This window comes from Balaenoptera borealis (assembly GCF_965194805.1).
Source record: "Balaenoptera borealis genome assembly, chromosome: 16".
Lineage (NCBI taxonomy): Eukaryota > Metazoa > Chordata > Mammalia > Artiodactyla > Balaenopteridae > Balaenoptera > Balaenoptera borealis.
This window is the reverse complement of record NC_138872.1, coordinates 47,485,655-47,511,293: the sequence shown is the minus strand read 5'-3', so window position 1 is coordinate 47,511,293 and position 25,639 is coordinate 47,485,655. Positions and strand designations below refer to the sequence as shown.

The 25,639-nt window shown below is 48.4% G+C and overlaps 1 protein-coding gene and 1 long non-coding RNA gene across 5 annotated transcripts in view; one reads left to right on the top strand and one right to left on the bottom strand.

Moving 5' to 3' along the window:
• RIN2 (Ras and Rab interactor 2) overlaps positions 1–25,639 on the top strand; it is a 112,620-nt gene that overhangs the window by 72,159 nt on the left and 14,822 nt on the right. For all 4 annotated transcript variants that reach the window (XR_014235518.1, XM_082359539.1, XM_082359541.1 and 1 more), the window contains 5 exons: positions 848–939; positions 4,227–5,378; positions 19,253–19,558; positions 21,352–21,483; positions 25,228–25,391. Coding sequence is in view for 3 of the 4 variants with exons in the window: in XM_082359539.1 (XP_082215665.1) it covers positions 848–939; positions 4,227–5,378; positions 19,253–19,558; positions 21,352–21,483; positions 25,228–25,391 (1,846 nt within the window). In the remaining variant the exon portion in view is untranslated. The remainder of the gene's footprint in view (positions 1–847; positions 940–4,226; positions 5,379–19,252; positions 19,559–21,351; positions 21,484–25,227; positions 25,392–25,639) is intronic.
• LOC309613090 lies at positions 807–4,220 on the bottom strand. Its single transcript, XR_014235521.1, has 3 exons — positions 3,904–4,220; positions 3,095–3,194; positions 807–2,319 (listed from the first exon to the last, which is right to left on the bottom strand). It is a non-coding gene; the product is annotated as an uncharacterized lncRNA (long non-coding RNA).

Below are 25,639 nucleotides of genomic sequence, written 5' to 3'. Positions count from 1 at the left end.
AGGGAGCTTGACAGAAATGCCCAACCTCCGGCCTCCCCCAGACCTGCTGAGTCAGAGTGCAGCCTCACAAGACCCCCCAGGGATTCAGGTGCACATTCCAGTTAGAGAAGCACTACCTTAAGACTCAAGAGGGAGTTTTGTCCCCAGCACACAAAGGACAATGCATGGGCTGTAGCTGGAACACGTCACAGATAAAACCAACAGACATTCATTGAGAATCTGCCGTGCGTAAGGCAGTGGGGGTGATACATTTTGGTTTAGGATCACACATTCCTGCCCAGGGAGTCGGGGCCCAACATTCAAAGCATCTAGCAAATCAATACCTAATGTGTTATTTGTATGATGGATCCACCAACATAGTTAGCGATTCTGATATTAACTCTAGATACGGCTTAGCTACCCAGGAAGGCAATTTGGTCCTCGCTGCAAATACTGAAACCATGCGGGCTTGTCTCTCAGCCTGTCCTGCGTGTGTTAACACAGGCAGGAGTAGTGATCCCACAGTCCTATCAGTAAAGACGAGTCTGGTTGGGTATGCTGTGATGTCTGTGTAGGACATCTGAAATAGTTTAAGCTATAGACAAACAACGGGGACCTACTGTATAGCACAAGGAACTATATTCAGTATCTTGTAATAACCTATAATGGAAAAGAATCTGGAAAAGAATATATACGTATAAAACTGAATCACTTTGCTGTATACCTGAAACACGTAAGTCAACTCTACTTCAATTAAAAAATAAAACAAAAATAAATAGTTTAAGCTAAAATATCTCTAGGATGGAAATGAAAGCAAGAGACAGAACAAGACATGTAATTACATGTATTCTCTCTTTTGAAAAATCAGGGACGTCCTGCCGTTTACCTTGAAGTTGCCTTATGCCATTTCAACAGCCAAGACTGAGGCTCAGCTTGAAGAACTAGCCCAACTGGGACTAAGTAAGTGGGTGCCCCTGCCCAGTTTCTCTTGACGTGAATGCATGGAGCAGAGCCAATGGCAGATGATACATCGTTGCATCAAAAAGCAACCCTCATCTCCACGGTAGAACTCCATGAGGCCCTGAGTCACACCTTCTGAGAGTCTTTTTCTAAGTAAAACGTCCGACCAGCTCTCAGAGGCAGGTGCTGAGTTTGCCCAAGTAGCCCACGAATTCTCCCCACATCTCCCGTCGATGAGTTTGAGCTCCCCAAAATTCCAAGTCTTAAGGTAAGGTGAACCTCTGTCATGGGTCCTACCCTTCTGTGGCATCTTGCTGGGGAAAGGCCGTGCCTGATGGACAGGGAAAGCCAGTGCAGGCACCTCCCGTGCATGAGTTTTATTCTAGAGGAACACACGGTGTTGATGGCACTTCTGTGCTTTGAGGAATTTGACGTGCAGGCTTCCAGAGTAACATCTGTCTCAGTTCCTCTCTTGCTCAGTTCCGGCCCTGGTGTTCTGGGCCACGTCCTTTACACCGCTCTGCATCCTCACTCCAGCCAGCTGGGCACTCGCTTCCCCTCCTGCCCTTTGCCAATGCCCCTCAACCCAGCCCCGTGGCGGACGGTGGATGGCAGGGGCTCAGGACACACCACTCCCCCAGTGTCACTTCTTGGTTCTGTTGCCCTGGGGAACCCGTGTGGGTTTAACTTTCACAAAAAGTGTTTTCCTCCTCGATGAGAAGGGGAAATTCTCTTAAGATTTTGGGGCTTCAGTCTTCAGATAGACGAACAACGAGGCCATAGTATTTGAGTTTATATACCAGTATATAGTATTTGAGTTTGGGATTCTGAAGTGCAAGTACCAGGATTTCTAGGACCTAAGAAACTGTGATACTTGACCCAGCAAATAAGAAATATATGTGTCCCTCCTTTGGCCAGTTTGCCCCTAAATCTAAAGAACTTGTTCTGAAGTGGGTACCATTGCCAAGAGAGCCTACAAAATGCATAGAGAAGCCTGGAGGTAGATTCACATTCCCCTCTGAAACTTGAATTGTTTCAGAAGAATTGCCACATGCATCTGAGGCCTGTCTGACGGGCAGCTGGGTTTCACGAGTGGGAAATAGAATCCAGGTAAAAATATCAGGGCCGCATAAATGGCCCTGCTGAAAAGTCACGCCATCTCTGCCACCGAGTTTTACACACCTTTGGAGAGAGTTTAAAACATTTCCTGAATTTAAGGTCAGATCATCAACTAGATTACAGGCCTCTCGAGGACATGCACCAGGTCTCCGTTTCCTCGGGTGACCTCCATCCCCAGGACTCCTGGCTCGGTGGTCAGCCTGCTGTGTGTGCTTCGTGCCAGGGCTCCAGGACCGAAGTATCAGGGACAGCACTTGTGCCCTTCAAAGATCGAAGCAGAAACAGGTTGCTCTGGTGGTCACTCACCGGAAGCAAATAAGGTCTCATTAATAGATATTCAATGTGTAATTGTCAATGTGCACCCTATCCATTTCGTGAAGAGACAGCGCTTTAAAAAATTCTTTACCTCATTTATTTGTTTGTCCAACTAGTCTTTCTGGAGGGTCCGCTATGTGGCAGGCCCTGTGTCCCACAGCAAGGGTTCAAAGATGCATAGGGTCCTTCCCTCTCCCACACTCCCCAGGTTTAGTCTGTATGGGAGGAACACATAACACGGGAACTAAGTGTTCCAAGTTTGTAAAGTCTTACAACGGTGGCAGCGGGACTCTAAGGAGGACACAAAGGAGGCGAGAGCTGCTGTACACTGGCCGGTAGAAATAGATGCAAGGCAAGCCAGTGTGTACCTTTAAATTTTCTAGTAGCCACATGAAAGAAAATTAAAGGTGCAATTAATTTTTACAATTTATTTAATGTGATATCTGCAATGTTATTTCAATATATCATCCCTATTTTTTAAAGTATTGATCAAATATTTTTACCTTCTTCTTTTCATGCTAAGTGTTTGAAATCCAGTATGTATTTTATCCTTATAGCACATCTCTATTCAGGCACTAAATTTTTGTCAGAAATACATGGATCTGTATTTAGATTTCGTTACATTTACAATTGAAAAAGTAGTTTCACATAAAGTTTCACATACTTGAGAGTTTCCCAGTAACCGAATTGAGTGTCAGTTTTTACATTCAAATTGATTTACCTGAAATAAATGGAAAATGGAGCCCCTCCGTTCATGAGCTGGATTTCAAGCGCTCACTGGCCACAGGTGGCTGCTGGCTCCCCTATTGGACAGCACAGACCTAGAGGGAAGGAAGGATGAGAGAAAGCGGGCGACACAAGTCAAGGTCAGGCACGTTCACAGCGCAGACAGGGCAGGACCAGGGCTCCCAGCCTCAGCCTCTCCCCAGGCCCCTGTGACCAGCCATTCTGGGCCCTCGGGAAAGAAACACAGTTTCAGCAAACACAACAAGGCAGAAGTGTAGAGACAGTAACCTATTCCAGATGGAAATTACAACAGGTGTTCATCACCACCACCGCCTCCCTCGATTTGTGTGGAAAACAGACCCGTCTGTCAAAGGGCACCCAGGCAGTAGGGCTGCGGTCAGCGATGTGCACCACTCCAAAGAGTGCTGGATATCAATAGCCAAGGCCAGGAGGTTGTAGGATTTGGGAAGGATGGGCAGCAGACCACAAAGATGGACGGGCGAACTTGCACTTAACCTTTGCATGAGCTGGCTGTCCCGATTTTTGCTGATGGGACCCATAAGTGTATTTTTCCTCCCTTTGGGTTTTAATGCTGAATGTGTCAAACCCCAGGCAGATTGTGTAACGTCCGCCAGGCCCAGCTGCTGGTCCTGCCCGTTAAAGGGGAACTGCGGGCCCCCTGCGGAGGGCACCCCGGGAGAAGGAATCAGAAAGGAGGAGGACTTGGTCTTTGTGGAGCAAGTAGGGAGTCCCATGGCCTTTTCCGGGCTCGCACTGTAACCACCCCAGTTCCTTTTTCCTCACCTGGGGAAAGGCCTGGCCGGCTCAGTGACACGGCCAAGCCATCTCTCAAGGGCTTTGAAGGTGAAAAGCCTCCGGAGCCTTCCCACGAGCCGGCAGCTGGGCCTGGCAGCATTTCCACCCTTTCCAGTAAAGGAATGCAGTTAAAAAAAAAAAAAAGAGAGAGACAGAGAAAGAAAGAAAGAGAGAAAGAAAAACACCACACTCCAGTGTAGCAGCGCCTCCCCTTCCAAAGCTGTGCATTGCCAGGCAAGCGTGATTTTTTGTGAAGGACTGGCCGAGTGCACTGTATTTACATTCTTGTGTTCACTGATAATGACTTTCAGATTTTTGGAGCTCTCCAGCTGACAACAAACCCCCAAACCCTCCACCTCCCCATAGGCCTCTCTCCTCCGACGGTGTGGGTCCTGCCTCGCGTCAGCTCTGCCTTATAAATGGAGTGCATTCTATAAAAACCAGGACGCCCTCGGAGCTGGAGTGCAGCCAGACCAACGGAGCCCTGTGCTTTATTAATCCTCTGTTCTTCAAAGTGCACAGCCAGGAGATCGGCGGAGGCCCGAAGCGGCCCTGCACCCGGACTCTCCCCGACGCGAATGGCACGGAGAGGCCTCGGTCCCCCCCACCCCGGCCCCCGCCCCCCGCTATTAATAGTGTGCACGGCAGCCCCCAGCTGTCCGGGCCCGCGGCCCCCGCGAGCATGCCGGAAACCGTGGCCCATCACCAACACGGCGACGGAGCTCGGCTTGGAGCGAAACCAACCCCCGTCCCTCCGCCCCGGCTCAAGAAGCAGGCGTCTTTTCTCGAGGCGGAGGGCGGCGCCAAGACCTTGATCGGCGGCCGGCCTCGCCCGGAGCCCGCGGCGGGCCCGGCCGGCGGCGCAGGTGGAGCCCCGGCGGCGGCGGTGGAGGAGGAGGAGGCCCCGCGGGATTGCACAAGGGCCCGGCCCGCCGCCGCCCCTGCATCCCCATCCCGGGCCCCGTGGCGCGGAGGCCGACAGAGGCTGAGTGACATGAGCATTTCCACTTCCTCCTCCGACTCGCTGGACCTGGACCGCAGCATGCCCCTGTTTGGTTACGAGGCGGACACCAACAGCAGCCTGGAGGACTACGACGTGGAGAGCGACCAGGAGACCATGGCCCCCCCCATCAAGTCCAAGAAGAAGAGGAACAGCTCCTTCGTGCTGCCCAAGCTCGTCAAGTCCCAGCTCCGCAAGATGAGCGGGGTGTTCAGCTCCTTCCTGACCCCCGAGAAGCGCATGGTGCGCAGGATCGCCGAGCTGGCCCGCGACAAGCGCACCTACTTCGGCTGCCTGGTGCAGGACTATGTGAGCTTCCTGCAGGAGAACAAGGAGTGCCACGTGTCCAGCACGGACCTGCTGCAGACCGTCCGGCAGTTCATGACCCAGGTGAAGAACTACTTGTCCCAGAGCTCGGAGCTGGACCCCCCCATCGAGTCGCTGATCCCCGAAGACCAAATAGGTGAGTACCCACCTTGTCTTTAAATATATATATATATATATATATAATCGCTTATATGTGGAATCAAAAAAAAAAAAAGGCCCAGATGAACTTATTTACAAAACAGAAAGAGGCTCACAGACAGAAAACACACTTATGGTTACCAAAGGGAAAAGGGGGTAGGGATAGATTAGGAGGTTGGGATTAACAGATGCACAGTGCTCTATATGAAATAGATAAACAACAAGAACTTACTGTATAGCACAGGAAACTATACTTAATATTTTGTAATAACCTATATGGGAAAAGAGGCTGAAAAAGAAAAAATATATATATATCTATATATCTGAATCACTTTGCTAGACACCTGAAACTAACATGACATTGTAAATCAACTATACTTCAATAAAACTACAACAAATATATATATATATATATCTGTAGCCTGGCAGGACAGCGCATCCCGTGTTAGTTCTCTTGGAGGGAGTTTTCTCTGGAGTTCAAAACAGCAACACACTGCAGCCCCTGGGCTGATTTGAACTGGAAACACAGCTTCTTGAAGGAGACTTCACATTATACCTGACTTGGCTGCTATGCGCCAGGCTTGGACATGTTTGGGGTGGGGGGTGACCGATGGGAGCGGCACATGGGTCTGTTCAGGGATGGAGCTTGCCTTCTGAGGGTCCGGTTGCCCACCTGATTTTGTGCTGTGTGTGTGACACGACTGTTGAGGGTCTCCTGAAGGTGCGCCTCTGCAGGTTGTGTGCAAGGAAAAGGCGTTTTTGCTGTCTTCTGAGAGGCGGGGGGGGTTTGCGCTGCTTTGGTTGGGAAGTGCCCTTTTTACCCTCAGAAGAGGGCAGAGCCCATGGTGTGCTGCTGGGTGAGTTTCCACAGGGAACAAGCCCCAGCTCAGCAGAACATGACAGCATCCAGAGCCCCCTGGGACCCCCACCTTGTCCCCCTTCTCCCCAGAGGGTAACCACCTTGCTGGCTTCTCATCACAGAATTCAGTAAGTAGCACTGTTAGGGAGTAGGCAAAAAAAAAAAAAAAAAATCAAACGGACAAGTTGGTTTGTGTACCTTTAAACGAAGTAACATATTTGGAGGTCACATGAAAGGTGTTTTCTCCAAAGTCAAGGGGAAATACTTTCTTTATAACCTCGTTGGAGGGCTGAATTGCTAGTGGTTACTTTGGCCAAGGGAAAATTGAATTTGGCAAGCCATCCTTTTTTTCCAGGGCGAGAGTGTTAAGGGATTTTTTTTTTTTTTTTAACTTCAGAAGATTGACTCTGAAAGGCTAATTTCAGAGACCTCATTCACTGGGCAGCAGCAGCCAAAAGAGCTACCAAACATTTCCAGGCAGTTCATAAAGCAAAACCCCAATTTCTCTTTCTGATTGGGTCCGTTTGACGAAAGTAGTAAACAGTGTGTGGTAGCAAGTGGTGTCTGTCTCTCTCTCCTTCCTTCTCCCTGTCCCTCCCTCTCTCTCCTTTGGGTTTCAGCAGCTTTTTGATTTTCTCACAAAGGAATCAAAGCCTTGTTTGTTTTCCTATGGCTTGTGCCTGGGTTGATGGGGCGTGGTTAGAGCTGGGCTGCTGGAGAGAGCGCTGGAAGGAATGTGCCCCAGGATGTGCCTTAGAGATGGAAACGCCTTCGGGACAACAGAATAGCCACCCAGGCCCCCTCTGTCCCCGCCCCCCAGAGCCTGCCTCTCCGAGGAGACCAGCTCAGACCCCGAACCGGCGGGAGCAGCTTCCTCTGCGGGCGCTGATGTCAGCCCTGGGCTATGTGGCCGGCAGCGCCAACCAGCCCACGGAGAGGAGGTTCCTCCCTGGGGAACCAGGCCTTCCCTTCCTTCCCCGCCGATGCTGTGAGCACCAACCAAAGCGCCCGTCCCGGGACGCTCTCCTGCCGGCTTCTTTGTGGGTGAAGTTCAGAGAGGGTACTTGCTCTTGGAGCACCAAATCTCCTTTTCTCCAAAAACAAATTTGAATTTGGCCAGCAGTCTTTGCTGCAAACACTTTGCTGCTCCGGAAAGATGCAGCTTTCCATTTAAAATCTAAGGTCATAAGGAGAAGGGAAGCTGACTTCTAGGGCGCCCCTGATTTGAGCCAGGCCGCCTGTCCAAGCGATGGCAGTGGGTCCTGGCCTCAGCCCAGTGAAGCAGGCATCCGTGTGCCATGTAGCAAGGCAGGGCTCTGCCAGGTGGAGCGGGGTGTCCCAGGGCCACGCCGGCCAGGAATTAGCCCGTGCAGCTTCTGAACTTCCTTCTGTCGGATTCAAAGGCTTACCCGCGGTGGAGGCAGCTCAGACCGAAGCTGTCTATGGAGGTGGAGGTGTGCCCAGCCTGAGCACTGCCTCACTTTTTTATTGGTTCGTTTTGGTTGCTTAGGCTTTTGCATTAAAGCAGACACTTCATCATATCTGTTGCTTCCCCAATGAAACCATTATTCTGTTTTGAAAAGTGCAGTGAATGTGCTGGGCTTTTGAAATTAAGAGGAAGGCGAGCCAGAGCAGAAGGTGACCTGAGGAACTCATCATGCGCCCAGCTGGAGGGAAAGATGTGACCCTAATTATTAGAAAACCAATCCCCTTAAATGTGCACATTTAGATTAGGACCCTGGCAAGAAAATGGACTTAGTCTAATTGTCTGCTTTACATATTCCTAAATGAAGGGCTCACTAGTTTACTAAAAACTTGTTAATACAATGATTCCTTTAAGCCTCGTAACCAACTCAAGGTTGGTACATTTGTGTAGATTCTGTTCACGTTTTGCAAATTCAGGAATGGAGGCTGAGCTGTATATAGTGACTTGCAGAAGGTTATGCTGCTGGTAGGTAGGGGAGCTTGGATTCAACCCCCATCTCCTCTCGGTTGTCTGCTCATTCCCACCAATCTCACTTCCTGGGAGGTTGTAATTCACTTTGAATGGATTCACTTGAATGCCACCCCCAGAATTCTAAGCCTCAAATTTGTTCAGAACAGGTGTCTACTGATGCTCAGAAGTCTTTTCAAGAATGCCAGTTGGGTTTCTCTGCTTCAGAAAAAATCTAGTCCTGCCCTCCTTTCCCACAGCTTCTGAGGGAGAGAGCTCTGAACTAGGAGGTGGGAATGTAAAGCCTAGGTTTACAGAATTCCATCCTGAAAACAAGGAAGTTGGAGGAGGTATTTCACTGGTTTAACCCACGTATTATTAGTGCCATCATTCATATGCGAAAAATAGCCATGTGAATGCATGGATATATGCGTTTAGTGTTTGGATACAGTGCTAATCTTCTTCAGAGAGCGGTTCTTCAGTTGCATAGAGAAAAGCCAACGAAAAACCCGAATCGCTCTCCCCCACTGCCACTTTGTCCATGTGCTCCTGTCCCAGCCCTGTAGGTCAGCACTTTCTAGGTGAGAATAAAATGATAAACAATCTCAAAGATGAAAAACTACCAGTCTAAATGGTTGTGCCCTATCGTGGAGAATTTGAATTCTGTTTAGACCTCTCTTTAAAGCACTGCCACGCAAAGCCCTGACATTTGGAGGTTCTTCAATAAGAACCTCTTGGTTGATTGACATCAGCTTTGCTCTTCTGATTGGAGGATGAGATGAGTTCCCATGAGAGCCAGCTCTTTCTTGATTCCAGGGCCACATATTGTGTTTCCCTTGTGGGGACCTCTCCACCCCTGACTCTGCAAAAGTGGTACGTGGAGGGACAAACAACTGCTTTAACAAAGTGTGTAAAAGACCACTTGGCATTTTCCTCAAAAGCCCAGGATCGCTGACTTCATGGACAGAGTGAGGTGTACTCACCACCAGTGTGTCCAGCCCTGTAAGGTACTGACAAGTGCGACATCACTTGTTATCCCAACACGTGCTCCTCATTGGTGAGTTGTCACATCACACCACTCTTGCTTCAGTCTCTTTCAACCAATGCGAGAACTTAGTCCAAACTTGCTGGTCGTGAAATCTACACTTTGCAGAACTTGTTGCATTTTTGTGGTTGTGTTTTGATTTTTTTCAAGCAAAAGAAGTTTTACTTCTGATTTGATGTTAATCTTGGGAAATCCCTCTGTTTTCAAGTCTTGTTTCAAGAAAAACAAAATTTTTCCAACTCCAAAGATGTTAGTAATCCCAAATTTTCTATTTCATTCAAATTGCCCACAGACGATCAACAAAGATACAAAAAAGCCAACTGTATTCCTAAAAGTCAATAATGAAAAACAAGACAATATATTGTTTTGCTTTCTTTAATGGCTGTCAAAATGTGTATTTTCTCTGAAGAGCATTTCAATTATTTGAAGAAAAAGTATCCTTAAACTCGATTCCCACATATTTCAAAAAGAACATCAATTTACTTATGTGTGTGTGTGTGTGTGTGTGTGTGTTTTTAATAGAGAAATGATACTGAAATGTGGTTAATCACCAGAGAGCATAGCATGAATAAGAAAGGAGATCTGAAATCATTCCTTGGGTGTTAAACAATTAAAACTACTTTGCTTCAGATTTTTTTTTTTTTTTTTTAATGAAAGTTGTGGCCAGAGAGGCATATTGGCGCCAAGTTGAGATTAAAACCTTGACTCTGACTTCTGATCTAGTCCTTGTGTCCATATCACCTGCAAGGAGTCAGTCTCTTTGTACGTTAACAAAGGGTAGAGAGAAGGAGACAGACAGACCTCTGGCAGCATAGAAAAAGAATGCCTATAGTATTTTTGAAAATTAGTTTAAATAGATAGAAGACCGCAGCAAGAAGCCCCTCTTATTCTCCATGGGGCATCATTTGTCGTCTAATTTTTACTTCAGGGCGTCAGCATTGGGTTCATTATGTCATATCAAGTAAAAGAAGGTTCACAGCCCTGGAGTTAAGAATCTCTGCCCAGGGGTCTCTGCCTCTGTGATGCTCTGAGCAAGGGCACCGTCAGAGAGCTCTGCTCTCGAGGTGGGGAAGGGGGACGGCATCACAGAGAGTGAGGCACACGGAGGTGTCTGTGCTGGCGTGTTTCCCGACTCTGTCTCTGGAATCCACCGTCTCGAGAGAGAGAAGCACCTCCCTGGCAGGGAACGCCCCCCAGGCAAGAGAGGACTCCACATGGGAACTGAGAGCAGGAGGCAAGGCACACTTGAAGGGCCAGGCGGACTGAAAGGGAAGCAGCAGAATCTTTGACACGGTTTCCATTACTCTGCTCCACGAAAAGGATGGCTCTGATTGGCTGTCTTGGTGAGACCAGCCCCCACAGAGGAGCCCTCATCCTCCTGGCCTCATCCCAGCCTTGCCTGATTGGCCCAGCCTCCCGCCACGGGCACGGCGTCCATGCGGGAGGTTCTCACTTATCATCCAGGCCCAGGGGGCTTCTTTGAGAAACCGGAAGTCACAGCCCACCGCCTCTGTTGAGTAGAGAGTATGTATCAAATGCATCCTGTGTTTTTAGTAGAACCAAGTGACAGCCTCCACAGTAGTTTAAGAACACTTTTATGCAGAAGATCCCTTAAACCCCCTTACTGCCTCGGGAGACCCCGTTTAGTATCCTCGGGTTTATAGATAAGGAAACAGAGCCTAGTGCACTCAAGCCAGGATGCACGTAGGGCCGAAGCCAACTCCTGTGGAGGCCTTCCTGCCCCTCCTGTGGCGGCCACCACACCAAAGGGTCCTCCCGTCCACGTGACTCCTCAGTGATGGTGTCAGCCTGGATCACCAGCCCAAGGCCGAGCTTGCCAGATCTCTGCCGTATAAAAACGTCCCCCCACCCCGGGACGTCCCTGGTGGCGCAGTGGTTAAGAATCCGCCTGCCAATACAGGGGACACGGGTTCGAGCCCTGTTCCGGGAGGATCCCACATGCTGCGGAGCAACTAAGCCCACCAACCACAGCTACTGAGCCCACGTGCCACAACTACTGAAGCCCGCGTACCTAGAGCCAGTGCTCCACAACAAGAGGAGCCACCACAAGAAGCCCGTGCACCGCAACGAAGAGTAGCCCCTGCTCGCCGCAGCTAGAGAAAGCCCGCGCGCAGCAACGAAGACCCAACACAGCCAAAATAAATTAAAAAAAAAAAAAGTACTCCCCTTTCCATACTCTGTTCTTCGGAAGGAGGCCCCTAGCACTGTCCACACTCAAGGGACGAGGGTAGAATTAAGTCCCACCTCCCTGAGGCCGGAGGGGCTGCATAAATTATTTAGAATTGTTCTGTAAGGAAGGTGGGTCTCTTCTCCACTGCCTTCATTTTTAACAACCTTTTACTAGAAGGCACTGAAATAACTCTGGTGAATTTCGTCCATAAAACATTGCATGAATGTAGCCTCTACGTTTACAGAATGCCCTCCCTAGAAGCCCACCAAAACGAACAAGAGTATACGTGAATGATCGACCCCCACCCCAGTGCTTGTCATTTTTATTTTGGTCGTCTCTGCTGGGCTGGTGGGATCTTCCTTTAAGTGATAAAGCATCCTTTATCATTTATTATTTAAGGGCCGAAGGATGCCTTGCTGACAGTCCTTAAAGCAAACCCAGGTTACAGGACATTCCTTCCGGGGGCCTCTGATGGCTGCCCCACGCCCGAGCAAGGGGCTCATCACTGGAGTCACACTTTCTGGATTCTGCAGGGCTACGGAGAAGAAACATAGTTTTCATGTAGCCACCCCAAGGAAGGATTTTCAGTTCCATTCAGAGGTCACTTGTGGAACACAACGCTACGTGTGGGCCTTGGGCTCAGGGCTGCAGACGGCTCACCCCACCCAGGTCTGGTGTGCAGAGAGCTTCTCCAGGAGGGAGGTCCAAGTTTGCTCTGCGCCGTGCGTTGCAGACGCAGCAAAGAGCTCCGAGGATGCAGCAAGGGGGACCCGTGTGGGGGGGCAGGCAGGCAGGCGAGGCTTCCTGGGGATCCCTGTCATCGGGGAATGTGAGGAGCCTGCCGGGCACAGGGAACAGTGTGAGGAAAGGCGCAGCGGGCCGTTGGCTGCAGCGAGAGCGTGGGCTGCTCATTCGTGGGGATGTGGCGGGAAGCAGGGATGGAGGGCAAGTCAGGGCCCATCCCTAGAGCTGCCTGAGCCTTGAAGGTGCTGGAGAGCATTTCAGAGAGACATCACCCCAGGCAGGGTAAGAGTCACACTCTTCAACCGTCGCTCCAGCCCAGGTACCCGCCAGTCAAATCAGACACTGGCCAAAAACACCTGAGGATCCGTGTGACAGGCCGGGTGCCAGGGGCCTGGAGTGGGCAGACACAGGGCAGGGGCAGCAGCGTGACCCAGGCCCTCTGCAGCTGGTTGACCAAAAAGTGTTGGTGATGAGTTAAACCCACCCTTCATCCCACACGCTTGCTCATCTGCAGTGGGGCTGGGGGCTGTCTGTTCCCATCGCTCTGAGACACACAGCTGCCCAAGACAGCTGGCTCATCTGTGGTTTTGAGCTGTGAGATGGGGTCAGAATGAGGTAGTGACAAAGCACTGGGAGTTTCGGGGCAGGAAAACCCCGAGGGCCAGACTTCAGATCTTCTGTCCTTGTACCTGTAGATGGGAGGGGCTGCGGAAGAGTCGGAAGACAGGAGAGAGAAAGGTGTACACTTGTCCTTTGGTATCTGAGGGGGGTTGGTTCTAGGACCCCCGTGAATACCAAAGTTCGAGGATGCTCAAGTCCCTTATATGAAATGGTGTAGTATTTGCATAGAACCCACGTACGTGCTCCCTGTACTTTAAATCATCTCCAGATTGCTTATAATACCAAAAACAGTGTAAATGCTATGTAAATAGTTGACCACGTACAGCAAATTCAAGCTTTGTCTTTTGGAACTTTCCGAATTATTTTTTCCAGAATATTTCCATCCACGGTTGGTTGAATCCACTGATGTGGAACCTACAAATACCAGGGGACTGACTGTACAGGAAACCAGGCGACTTTTCTATTCATCAAACCAAGTAAACCACAGTTAATACAGAAAAAAAACAAACCAAACCAAACAGGCCTGAATCAGTAATCCTGGTGTCCTTTATCAAAGGCGTACACTTCACCGTGGAAAGGAACAGAGGGAACTGGTGATTTTTGCCCACTTACTAAGTGTCAGGTGCGTACGAGGTGCTCATTATGTAGGTCTCCCCCAGTCCTCCCGACAGTCCTATCAGGAAGCTGTGAGTGGTCCCATTTTACAGATGAGGAAGCTGAGGCCTGGAAAGCTCATCTTCTTCCCTCCAGGCTGCAAAGTAGAAAACCGCTCGTTTGGAGTTCACATCTGACCCGAGGGCCACTGGGACACAAGGTGGTCTGTCTGCTTTTCATAAGTAGTTTGTGCAGAGGGTTAGACAGGTGCTCCTGTGGCTGCCTGAGTGTCCCATCTCAGCTCATTGAGAAGGGTGAATACATTTCCCAGCTGAAAGGTAGGGGGTGGAGGGGGCAGGGGGTGGTTTAGAGTAAGTGCTCAGGCTGGACTGTGGTTTTAAGTCCCAGCTCAGCTGCTGCTGAGCTGTGTGTGCTTGGTCACGTGTCTTAACCTCTCTGTGCCTCCGCTTCTTCACCTGCAGTCGGGTTACCAGACACCATTGTGCCCACCCCACTGACACTCACTCCCCTGCTGGATTTCCAGCTGCCAGCACCTGCAGCATTTTCCCGACACTTCCTGGTGCCACCAGGGCGGATGGAAAGGCTGGGGGATTAAAGCCCACCCCACCCTGGGGAAGCCACCCTCAGGCAGGGACTGAAGGAAGCAGGTGTGTGAGTCCCCCAGCCGCCTCCCCTGGGGGGCCAGCTCTGAGGCAACCCTGCGCTGCATCTCCTCCCAGTGGTAACTCGGCATTGGCCGCCTCCCCCTTGCCTGCCTGCCTCCCCACCAAATCTGGTACCAATGCTTCCTGGACTCCCAGGGGAACCACTCAAATCCTTTTGTGTCTGGGTGGGCTTCTGGGAGACCTCAAATGAAGACAAATAGGGGTTATGTACTCATGTCAGTGGAAGGGTAGTTTAAAAACGTGTAAAGTACATAAAAGTGCTTGGAATGCACTGAGTCGACATCAGCCCTGATCTTTAATCCAGTTGTGTGGCCAAAGGAAACTACGTTAGCACAGAAAGAAAGAACCAGCTCCTTTTGCCCTTCCTGTACAGAGCAAGGCCCGTTGTGCCACTTCCTGGCTTCTTTGCAGTAGGAATGACCAGGTTCTCCACCGTCCAGGGAAAGTCATTTGACTGCTAAGCCTCGTGTCCATCTGCAAAATGAGGATGGCACTTATTCCTCATCATAGGGCTGGAGCAAGGGCTAAGATATAGCTCGGGCATCCGTACAGCCCCTTGTAACAGGAACTGTGCAAACAGACACCCATCAATATTAGGGATGGTAAACGTTTGCATTTCACAGTTTGAGTTCCCTACAAAAAAGGCCCACCTCTTGCCAAAAAACATTAGCTTCTATTTCTTCTACTTTACTTTCTCGAAAGGATAATCAGAATGCTAGAACTTGAATACACCAAGAGGCGGTATGACCTAACTTCATCTTTGATCTTTGTCAAGCAGGTTGCGACCTGCTTCCTTTTGGACATCATGTCGTTTAGACTCTGGGTCCTGTTAGAGTCCCCGGAGAATGTTGAATATTATTTTGTTTTATTTTGACAATCGGTCAGGTTCAGAGTGCTACTTCCGTCTTGCCTGCCATGGGCGAGGAGTCGATGGCGGTTCAGAAGTTCCAGGCGGTGATGGTGAGAGAGGTGAGGTGAGGTCACATGGCCAGAGTCACTGAGAAAGATGGAGACAGGCGGGCTGCCAGGCCGCCTCCTCGCACCCTTTCTAAGACACGTGCCTTCTCTGGACTTCATCTTCTGGGCTCTCACTTCCCCTACGGCAGCAGTGGGTGAGCAGGAAGTGTTCAGACGAGCAGCTGAGTGATCCTGTCCTGTGATGGTTCCCTGTCTCAAGTCTGACTTTCTCTGGAATCTGTGCCGCTGATCAGAGTGAAGTAACAGATGTTAGGCTTCTGTCCTCATTCCTAAGAGGGGGGCGATCACTTCACAGCACCAGAGGCCGACACATTTAACTCTTCCTATAAATCACTGTGTTGGGTCACACTAGGGCAGGGAGCTCCAAGCCAATGCCCCTTAGTATTCCCCTCTATGGGTGAGCTTTGGGGCCAGTTGATAGGATCTCTATAAATATTTTCAGCAAATGTATTTCCAGTTGGTGATTCAGTTAGCAATTGGTTTCTCATATTCAAACTGTTGTAGCTCAAACAGTTCTCCGGTATCTTCTTGTTTCTATGTTTGTAAATAAACACAGTTGACATAACCAGAGTTCTTGGGTTTGAATCCTGGCTACCCCTCTTGCTACCTGTGTGGCATCAATCTCCCTGGGTATCAGTTTCCTCACCTATAAAATAAATCATGGTCCTCCCGCCATGGGTTTTGTTGGAGGATCTGAAAAGTCAGTGCATGTAAAGTGCCTACAACAGCATTATTCTTGGGTTTAAAGCAACCGGAGATGGTAGAAAGAAACAGACAGTAGTAATTTATAAGCCACGTTGACCGATGTGTTCTTACCTTTTGTTCTGAGCTAGCCCACATTCTGAAAGATTTTCTGTTCCTTTTGTTTCCTAAAATCATTCTTCCCTCTTGCTTCATGAGCAGAACCTTTTTTTCCTATTGGAGAGAACCAGTTGGATACTGGGACCCTGTCATTTGGCCTTTTTTTTCTATTCATCACGTTTATTAAGGATTTGTGGGGGTAAAGAGAGGTAGTTAGGAATAAAGTCCTGAAAAAGAATGCAAAGAGACCAGTAATTTCTAAATTATGGCCTTTAAAAAACGTACTAAGTTTGTTTTTGTTTTTTTCATTTGGGGTTTTAAGGGAATGGGCACATGGCAATGGGTTGTAGGTTTCAACCCTCCTAGCAGATCTCCACAGCCCCATTTGCTCCTAAGAGTGGAGTTTATGGCACAAAGGCCAACGTCCCTTCCCTGGGGACAAGGATGAGTTGCTCAGGGGACCCACTCAGCCTGCTGATGACGAGCTTTCTGCTGTCGTCCCCGGAACAGCACACAACCTTTCGGAGATGATTTGTGCGCATGCTCTGGCCCAGAGGTGACCAGCCTTGCTCGGAAGTTAAAAGTTGCCCTTGGGGTTCAAGGTCTCCAGGCGTTTTCTGTTGGTTTGATTTATCCACCTGGTTCTTGAGGTTTAACTTATATCCACAAAGTGTGCGAATCTCGAGTGCTCAGCTTGACAATTTTCACACCTGTAGCCACCACCCAGATCCAGACATCAACTGTCTCCATCCCTCCAGAAGTGCCCCCCCCCTCAGCCCTGGTTATTCCTAAGGTTGACTGCCATCCTGACCTGTCATCGTAGATTGGTTCTGCCTGCTCTTGAACTTTATGTATAAATGACGTGCTAAAGGAGACACTCTGCTGTGTCTGGCTTCTTTCACACAGATTGTATCTTGCAGACTCAGCCAGTTGTATCTGGAGCAGCAGTGTGCTCTTCCTCACGGAATGAATCTTCTCTTGTCTGAATTCCATTTTCTGAATTCCACTGTGCGAATATATCCTTGCATCCATGCCACTGGGATGGGCCTCGGGTGGTTTCCAGTTTTGGACTGTTAATGAGTAACACTGCTGCCAACATTCATGTGCATCCTGGTTAATGATTGACATGACTTTCAACCCCCTTGGTGACCTCGTTCCTGCAGAGAGGTCACCAGGAATGTAGCTTCAGACCCTTTGGATAGAGGAATAAACTGGTGAACGTTTATGAAACACCATGAACTTTAGAACTAAGAAATCATTGACTTTGAAAAGCAAGATGATTGGTTGTATGGCCTCGAGCAAGCCATTAGGCATCTCCAAGCCTCAGTTTCCTCATCTGTAAAAAGGGCATAATAGTCGTATTCTGCAAAACTAATAGAGGTATTGTAAAAATTAGATGAGATAATGATATAAAGTACTTAGATAGAGCCTAGCCCAACTGAGCCTAGCCTAACATTAAGCCTAGCACTCAATGTTAATTGCTGTGATTGACTTTTCATCATAGTGACTATTTGGGGTAAAGTCAAAGATGCTGTATGACTTTATATAAGTTTATTAACACAACGTAACCAATGCAAACCAAGTAATTTTTTTTTAATTAATTAATTAATTATTTATGGCTGTGTTGGGTCTTCGTTTCTGTGCGAGGGCTTTCTATAGTTGCAGCGGCTTTCTATAGTTGCGGCAAGCGGGGGCCACTCTTCATCGCGGTGCGCGGGCCTCTCACTGTCGCGGCCTCTCTTGTTGCAGAGCGCAGGCTCCAGACGCGCAGGCTCAGTAGTTGTGGCTCACGGGCCCAGTTGCTCCGCGGCATGTGGGATCTTCCCAGACCAGGGCTCGAACCCGCGTCCCCTGCTTTGGCAGGCAGATTCTCAACCACTGCGCCACCAGGGAAGCCCAGTAATTTGTTTTAATGCCAGATGTGAAGTGAAAATGCTGTTCTGTTTTTCTTCTTACTTCATAACCTCTTTTGCTTCAACCTTGATTTCTGTGGGTATGTCTGGTTTAGATTTCTCTCTGTCCCTGATCTTCTAATAATAGGTGATAATTTGGATTCAGTGTGATCTGAACTATGTCAGGAATTCCAAAGGCCAGAGAGGTAACTCGGCTATTTCCATGGATCTGTGGGCTTCCAAGATGAAATCACATCCAAGTGTCATATATTAGGTGTGGTTGCGACCCGTGGAGCTTTGATGAGAATGTGAAGCATTTGAGATGGAAAAGCGGGTGTGGGAGAAGCAGAGAGCTTCTCACGGTACAGACCATCTTCAGACCAGACCTCCAGATTCATGGTCCTGGTCATTGTACTGTCAGCCAAGAAAGCTACTCCACTGGGCAAAACCATTCCAAGAAAGAGGAAAAACTAATGCCTCCCACACCTAAAGGTGTTTCCTAACTGTGAACAGAAACACACTTCAAGACTTTAAAATTTTTTATTTTGAAGTCATTTCAGACGTACAGAAAAGTTGCAAAAAGGGTATGAAGAAATCACGTCTGCCCTTCACCCGAATTCCCCAGTGTTAATGCTTTGCCACACTTGCTTCATTCCCTGCCTTTCTCTCTGTTTACACACATGCGCGCATACACACACACGAACATGCACACACATGCACACATTCCCTTTTATCTAAACCACGAGAGCGGGCTGTAGGCATTGTGTCCCTTTATCCCAAAATACTCAGTGGGTATTTTCTAAAAACAAGGACATCGTGTTACAAAACTGCAGTGAAATTAACTTTCAGGGAAGATGCATTCTGTGAAAAAGAGCACAGAGCTGCTCCAGACACAGCTGGCTGAGTCTCCAAGATTCAGTCTGTGTGAAAGAAGCCAGATTCACTGTTAACAATATTATCTAATCTGCAGACTTTATTCAAATCTCATCTAATGCCCCACTCATGTCCTTTATATATAACAAATGACATAAAGACTTTTTATGGTCCAGAATCCAATCCGAGATACCATGTGTATTTAACTGAATTTGTTTTCGTCAGGAAATATTTTAAGGGAGCTGGAACCCTTGCTATTAGCAAATCCTTCCTTTAACATAACACATTTGCTTAACTGTCCACTGGACCCTCAGTGGAAGGACTGGGTCGAAAGAATGTCTTCTAGAATATTCACCTGTGCTTATGGGTGAGGAGGTGTAAAAGCAGTTAAAGCCAAGTGTATTCAATTGTATGGACTGCATGCAAGAGAGACTGTAAGACTGTTAGGGAAGATTCATTCTTCCTGGCTCTACTGAAGAGAAAAGGTTGGCGCGTGAGTGACGTGGCGCTAAATTTTGGCTGGTTGGGTGTGTAGTTCGGACGCATCTGCCCGATAACCAATGCACTAAGTTGCAGGTGTCCATTCCCAGAAAGCAGACCTTGCATTTCTTCATTTTTCAGACGATGGTCACAGTAGCTGTGCTTTCTTTGGCAGATGTGGTATTGGAAAAAGCCATGCACAAGTGCATCCTGAAGCCCCTGAAGGGCCACGTCGAGGCCATGCTGAAGCACTTCCACGTGGCCGACGGCTCATGGAAACAACTCAAGGAGAACTTGCAGCTCGTGCGGCAGAGGAATCCACAGGAGCTGGGCGTCTTCGCCCCCACCCCTGACTTTGTGGACGTGGAGAAAATCAAAGTCAAGTTCATGACCATGCAGAAGATGTATTCACCAGAAAAGAAAGTCATGCTGCTGCTGAGGGTCTGCAAGCTCATCTACACCGTCATGGAGAACAACTCAGGTGAGGCCACACCGTCCGGGCTCTTGGCCTCACGATGGGGCTGGGACATGTCAGGCTTTCTGATTCCCAACCGCTCTTCCTTTCAGTTTCTTGACTTCACCAAGTGGCTCACAAAAATACAAGTGTTACCCTGGTGTCTGGCAAATTAGTCCACGTGCAGCAAACAGCACCAAAAAAGTAAGCGGAGGAGGGCAACAAGATTTTTGTACGATGCCGGATTATAAAAGATTTAGTTCAGGGTAGTGGATACAGAGTCAGTCTTGGGAGTCTGAGTTCAGATCCTAGCTCTGCGAATGGGTTCATTAACTGTGGGGCTTTGGCCACTGTAATCAACCTTCCAAGCTGCGGTTCTGCACCTGTCGTGGGTATGACCCCATCCTTCCTCCTAAGGTGCAGATTAGATGGGACAACGCATGCATAGCCCCAAGCATGGTGGAAATATTTCTGATTATTCCTGTTGTTACTACATTTTGGCCAGTGAGGGTTTGTGTCGGTGATTTACAGCATCTGTCAGAAACTTGGAGCATTCAGCTATAATGTGGCTTCATCATAGCCATTTCATTGGCTCTCCCTTCTTGGCTCCAAACTGATGCAGTGTAGTAGGAATTCACCTAAGTCAGCCCTCGGGTTTCCCCTGCGCTGCTCCTTGTCGGTGCAGGAGTGACCCTGATTCATGAGTAGCCATGAGCCCTGCAGTGCTCCAGGTCTTGGGTGAGCCTTTTTCATTCCGTGGATGGTCACAACTTTTCCTCTGAGTGTAATCGCTTGATGCAGAAGCAGCGGAGAGAAAACACAGGCTCTGTTACCCATGGCTGGAGGAGGTTGCCGTGTGCAAGCACTTTGCAGATTGTTAGGCAGAGACGTTAACACACGCACTCCAGAGCTGGGGATGCTGATGAACGGCACCTCTGCAGTTTGAAGCACGCTTCACACGCAAGAAGTGTACTTTCTGGAGTCCGTGAAATCGTTTATAAAACGTCCCCCAAATTGTACCTGCATAGGATTCTGTTCTTCTCAGGCACAGTTTCTCAGTCCCAGCACTAATGACATTACACCCGGAGAATTCTTCATTGTGAGGCTATCTCGCTTCCTGTAGGAAGTTTATCGGCATCCAGATGCCATGAAAAATGTCTCCAGACAAAGCCAGACTCCCCTGGTGGGGGTGGGGGTGGGGGGGCAAAATCACCCCTAGTTGAGAATCTGCATTGTCATAAAAACTAGCAGTAAAGACTAAACATTTTTCGCCAGATATTAATCGTATATATCTATTCAATGTACACTGAATGAGTACATTTAACTCACATTGAAGACAGAGAAGGAACAAGTTATTCCTTTGCTCGAGTTTGGTTCTGTCACTAAGTTTTGATTACTTTGCACAGAAAGCAACAGGAAACAAGACACAAAGGAGTAACAGCATTAAGTAGACACTTCCGCAAATGGTTTATCGTGTCACTTGCTAAAAAGTTTAAACTCTTTCAAAGTACTCTTTAAACTCTTTCAAAGTTCTATTGCGTAGGTTGATGCAAATCATGGAAATGGGGAGATTTCCATGATCCTGTGTCCATTGACTCAAACATCCATTCTGAAATTGTGAGTTAGGGTTGGTCTCTGACGTGGGCAGTGGGGAGAGGCCCAGGCCCTGTAGGATTCCAGAAACACCCATCTCTCTTTATGAATAGCTCACTTCCCCAGCATGACTCCTCGCTGTCTAATAAAAGCAGCAAGTAGGATATGAAAGGAAGAAATGTTGATAAAAATATCCCCGTCTGTCTCCCCCTTTCTTCCTACTCCAGGGAGGATGTATGGAGCCGATGACTTTTTACCGGTCCTGACCTATGTCATAGCCCAGTGTGACATGTTGGAACTGGACACAGAGATTGAGTACATGATGGAACTCCTGGACCCATCCCTGTTACACGGAGAAGGTAACAGGCTTTTGAAGAAGTGGGAGGATCTGGGGTGCTTTTCTTCGGTTTCATTTTCTTTTTTTTTTTTAAATTGAAGTTCACGTGACATAAAATTACCATTTTAAAGTGAACAATTCAGTAGCATTTAATACATTCACAACTGGGGGCAATCCTCCACCTCTTTCCAGCTCCAAAACATTTTCATCCCCCAAAATAAAATCCCAGGCCCATTTGGCACTTCTGTGGGTGCTTTTCTGACATCTTCAGGGTTAATGGCCATTTTAATTTTGTTCATTTATAAGAATGTGCTGACTTTTTTTTCGGATTACAAAAGTAATACATGTTCATCGCAGAAAATTTGGAAAAGTCAGAAAAACACACAAAAAATGCAACCCTGCCATAGTTATACTTCACCCAGGTTGGTTAAGTGCAATAAAAAATACCGTTCAGTAGAATAAATGCAATTTTTTAGAAGAAATGGTTTCTTTGATTCCAAGGGAAAGCTATAAACTTTCTTTGGAGAATAATTCCACTGCCGGCACAACCGCCCGCTGTCAGCGAATCAGACAAAGCCCTGTCTTTTGTTTTCATCTTTATTTTTTAAATTTGGTTTTCAAGACGAAAACAGCATTAATTTCCTTTTCTATTTAAAAAAAAGAATCTGCTCATCATTAACATAAAACTACAGAGGAGTAAAATCTGGGCGGTTTGCTTTCGATTTACTTTGTCCGTTCAGTCTCCTTCTTGTATCCACATGTCTTCGCGGGAATTCCTCTCCTTACACATTTATCACAGAAATAATTGGGGTGTTTGTCACTGTGACGCACAGGCTTGGAATAACTAGGACTCTTGTGTGACCTTGTCTTCTTAAAGGGGAGCAGATCGGAGCCTATTCATCCTGGTGCATTCTGACGGTCCATTTCCATGTGTCCCTGTTGGAGCCCAGATAGACCCTGAGTGATGAATTATTGCATAATATTTTTTCTCTCCAGTGAGTCTTAGTCTGGGCTTGAGTAAAAAGGTCCATCCACGTGCTGATGGGATTCCCCAGGGAATGCATCATCCCAGGATTTTCCCTGGAGGAAACTGCAGTGCAGTGTCACCCCCGAGTGTGTACATTCGTTCACTAAGTCCCCAGTGCCTGGCTTTCGTTCAGAGTGTCTGACCTCCAGGGAGCCCTGAGGGTCCCCCTTCCGTCCCTGTAGGGACAACGCTGACTCCGGACCAGTGATGAATATCTTCATCCTGTGAACGAGCCTCTCCATCCCCTTTACCTCTCCCCCATTTATCTCCCCTCATTAATACTCACGACGCTGAGGCCAGACCCTCTGGCCAGACCCTCCCTGCCTGGAGCATTCCTCGCCTGCTCTGCCCTGGGATTTCCAGGAGGGGAGAAGCATGTGGCTCTGTCCAGGGACCAAGAGGAAACATACATCTGTCTCTGTCCCATGCTTTCCTTTCTTCCACTGCATTATTATTATAATTTTATATGCATCTGGGATTTTTTTGAGCTTCAATCATGTTTAATTCTAGTAAAAAGTGTGCTGAACTCTTGGGGCTTTGGGGGAAGGGCATGCCAGTTTCCCTCAGAAAACTACCATTCTGCTGCTGACAGAGTGTGCTTAGGACAAACATACGCTTACATCATGTGGCCTGAGGGTCGAGACAGCCACTTCCTGCCACCTTTCCCATCGTTTCCCCGGAGCGAGGCACTGCCCTGGCCACGATGTCGGTGACAGATGGGCGGGTGGCAGTCCTCAACTCCAGGAATCACAGAGAGAGACAAGGACCCAGCTAGCAAAACTACAGCGCAGCCAGCAAGCTCGGGTTTTCAGTAGAGCCTGCATCCACTCAGCCGTGTCCTGGTTTCTCTGCCGTCTTCCTGGGAGAGCAGGGCGGCCCCGTCGGGCGGCCGTGGTTGCAGACCAGGCCCGCCCCTCAGACCGGAGCTCTGCAGTCTGGGGGGAAGAGGCAGTCAAGCAGAGATGCACTGCCGGTCCAGCCCTGCATCCTGCCCTACTGCCCAAAGCCCTCTTTGGTTTGCGGGACGGCAGCCCACATCTGTTTTCTGCTGTTTAAGCAGGTAGTTTCATTTGCGGAAAAGGCGTCATAGACTCCCTTTTACGTGCACAGCCCTGCTGGCAGGGTTAGAGTTTTGCAGAAATTTAAACCTTCCTCTAATTGCATCCACATGTTTCAAAGTGTGGTCAGTTTTGTGCTTCCAGCATTTGGAGTTTTCTCCATAGCGGCCTGAACTTGGAGCCATGGAGTCTAAAATTTGACGTTCAGAGGAAACAGTCCCCTCCCAAGCTCAACTGTCATGGTCCCTCCAAGTCTGAGCTCCAATCCTGACACCTCCACAAGCCTCTCTTAAGTATTAAGTCCATATTGGTTTCTCCTGAAATCCTCTGTGTGGCATTGAAATTCCACACTACTGAGTTTCCCACTCAATCATGTGATTTGTTCATAGGGAAAATATTTAGTAAAAATCAGCCACTCAAAGCGCTGTACTCCAAATCTCTGCCAGTGACCTGAAAGCCACAAAAGTGTGTTTCTTTCTCAGTATGAGTCACAGGGGGGGCGTTCAGTTCGTTTCTTAGATGGTGGACCAGTTGCCATCTTGAATGTTGTCACCTGTTGACCAGAGAGAAAGTTCTCCAGGGTCTTGTGTTAGCAGCTAAATACTTTGGCCATGAAAGAGATACTTGCAGACAAAACTCATTAAACCACAACTAACTTCTGGTCCCTGCATGAATAAACCGCCAGTGTCCGTTTTCTTTAATACATTTATAGAGCAGGGACTCTGATTCTAATTTTTACAAACCCACCCCTGCTCTGTACCTGGCTCACGGTGGAGATTCCATAGGTATTTGGACAAAGAATGTCTCTCAATTGATGATGTGTTGTGCCCAATTAGGGAATTTGTAATAAATGTTTGGGGCGCCCCCTAGTGTTTCTCTGGCATACAGCTTACAAGTTTCAGGAAGGCACCTAATTATAGTTCAGGACCAAACTGTGAACACATTTATGTTTCTCAGAGTGTTGTAAATCTTTTTAACACTCCCCCAAACATGGACATCGTTCCCAAATGCACCAGCAAAGGGGCATCACTTGCTTTTCCTTGTAAATTACTCTTTCCTGCATGTCGTGTTATGAGAGTCCCCAGGTAAGGGTAAGAAAGGGAATCAGGAGGGAGAAGTTATTTTGAAGAATCCATATTATCGTGAGTACACATGTATATTGTGTATTCCTTTCAAAGTGTATAGTTTACTCAAAATTTAGAAAAGAGTAATTCCTAAAGGAAAAGCCCCAAAGCAGGTGTTGCCAGAAGTAGGTGGATTCCTATTCCTGTAGTAAAGGGTTCTGGCCTCAGAAAGGTGGACCCTGCCGTCCTCACACGCCTCCCCTGCATCAGACCCCAGCACCCTGACCTTTTCTGGCAAAGCATTTTCCAGATTTTCCACAATTGCGCTTAGATAATAGAGATTCTGTGTGTCTCACCTGTTGGAATGGAAATTCCATCAGGGAAAGCAGGGCGTGGTCCGCAGTGCCATGGGCGGTGGCCCAGGCCTGGGTCAGCCGTACACCCATGGAGACGGATGCAGGAATGGATGGGTTAGGATGTGCTCTCATGTGGTCCCTCAAGGAAATGCATGTGGAAGAGAAGGGAAAAATGCCGAATCGGACCTCCAACTCTGTGGTCCCCCAACTGTTGTCCAACTGGTAAATCCCTGGAGAACTCATTCTTTCCACCCTTTCCAGGAGGCTACTACCTGACCAGCGCCTACGGAGCACTTTCCCTGATAAAGAATTTCCAGGAAGAGCAGGCAGCGAGACTTCTCAGCTCTGAGGCCAGGGATACCCTGAGGCAGTGGCACAAGCGGAGGACCACCAACCGGACCATCCCCTCAGTGGATGACTTTCAGGTACGTGGCCGGCAGTGGGGACAGACTCCTGCTGCTTCCTTCGTCCTTGGGAAGCAGAGCTGGCTCACGGCGCACGCAGCTCAGGGCACCCGAGGGCCTCCCTTCGTCGGACCATCTGGTGGAAGAGGGGTATTTTAAACCACCCTCTGACCTTGTTGTTTCACTTCTCTGTTTTCCTTAAATTAAAAGAATATGTATATATGTGTGTGTGTGGATTTGGCCCAAGTTTTGCTGCCCTTAAGAAAACA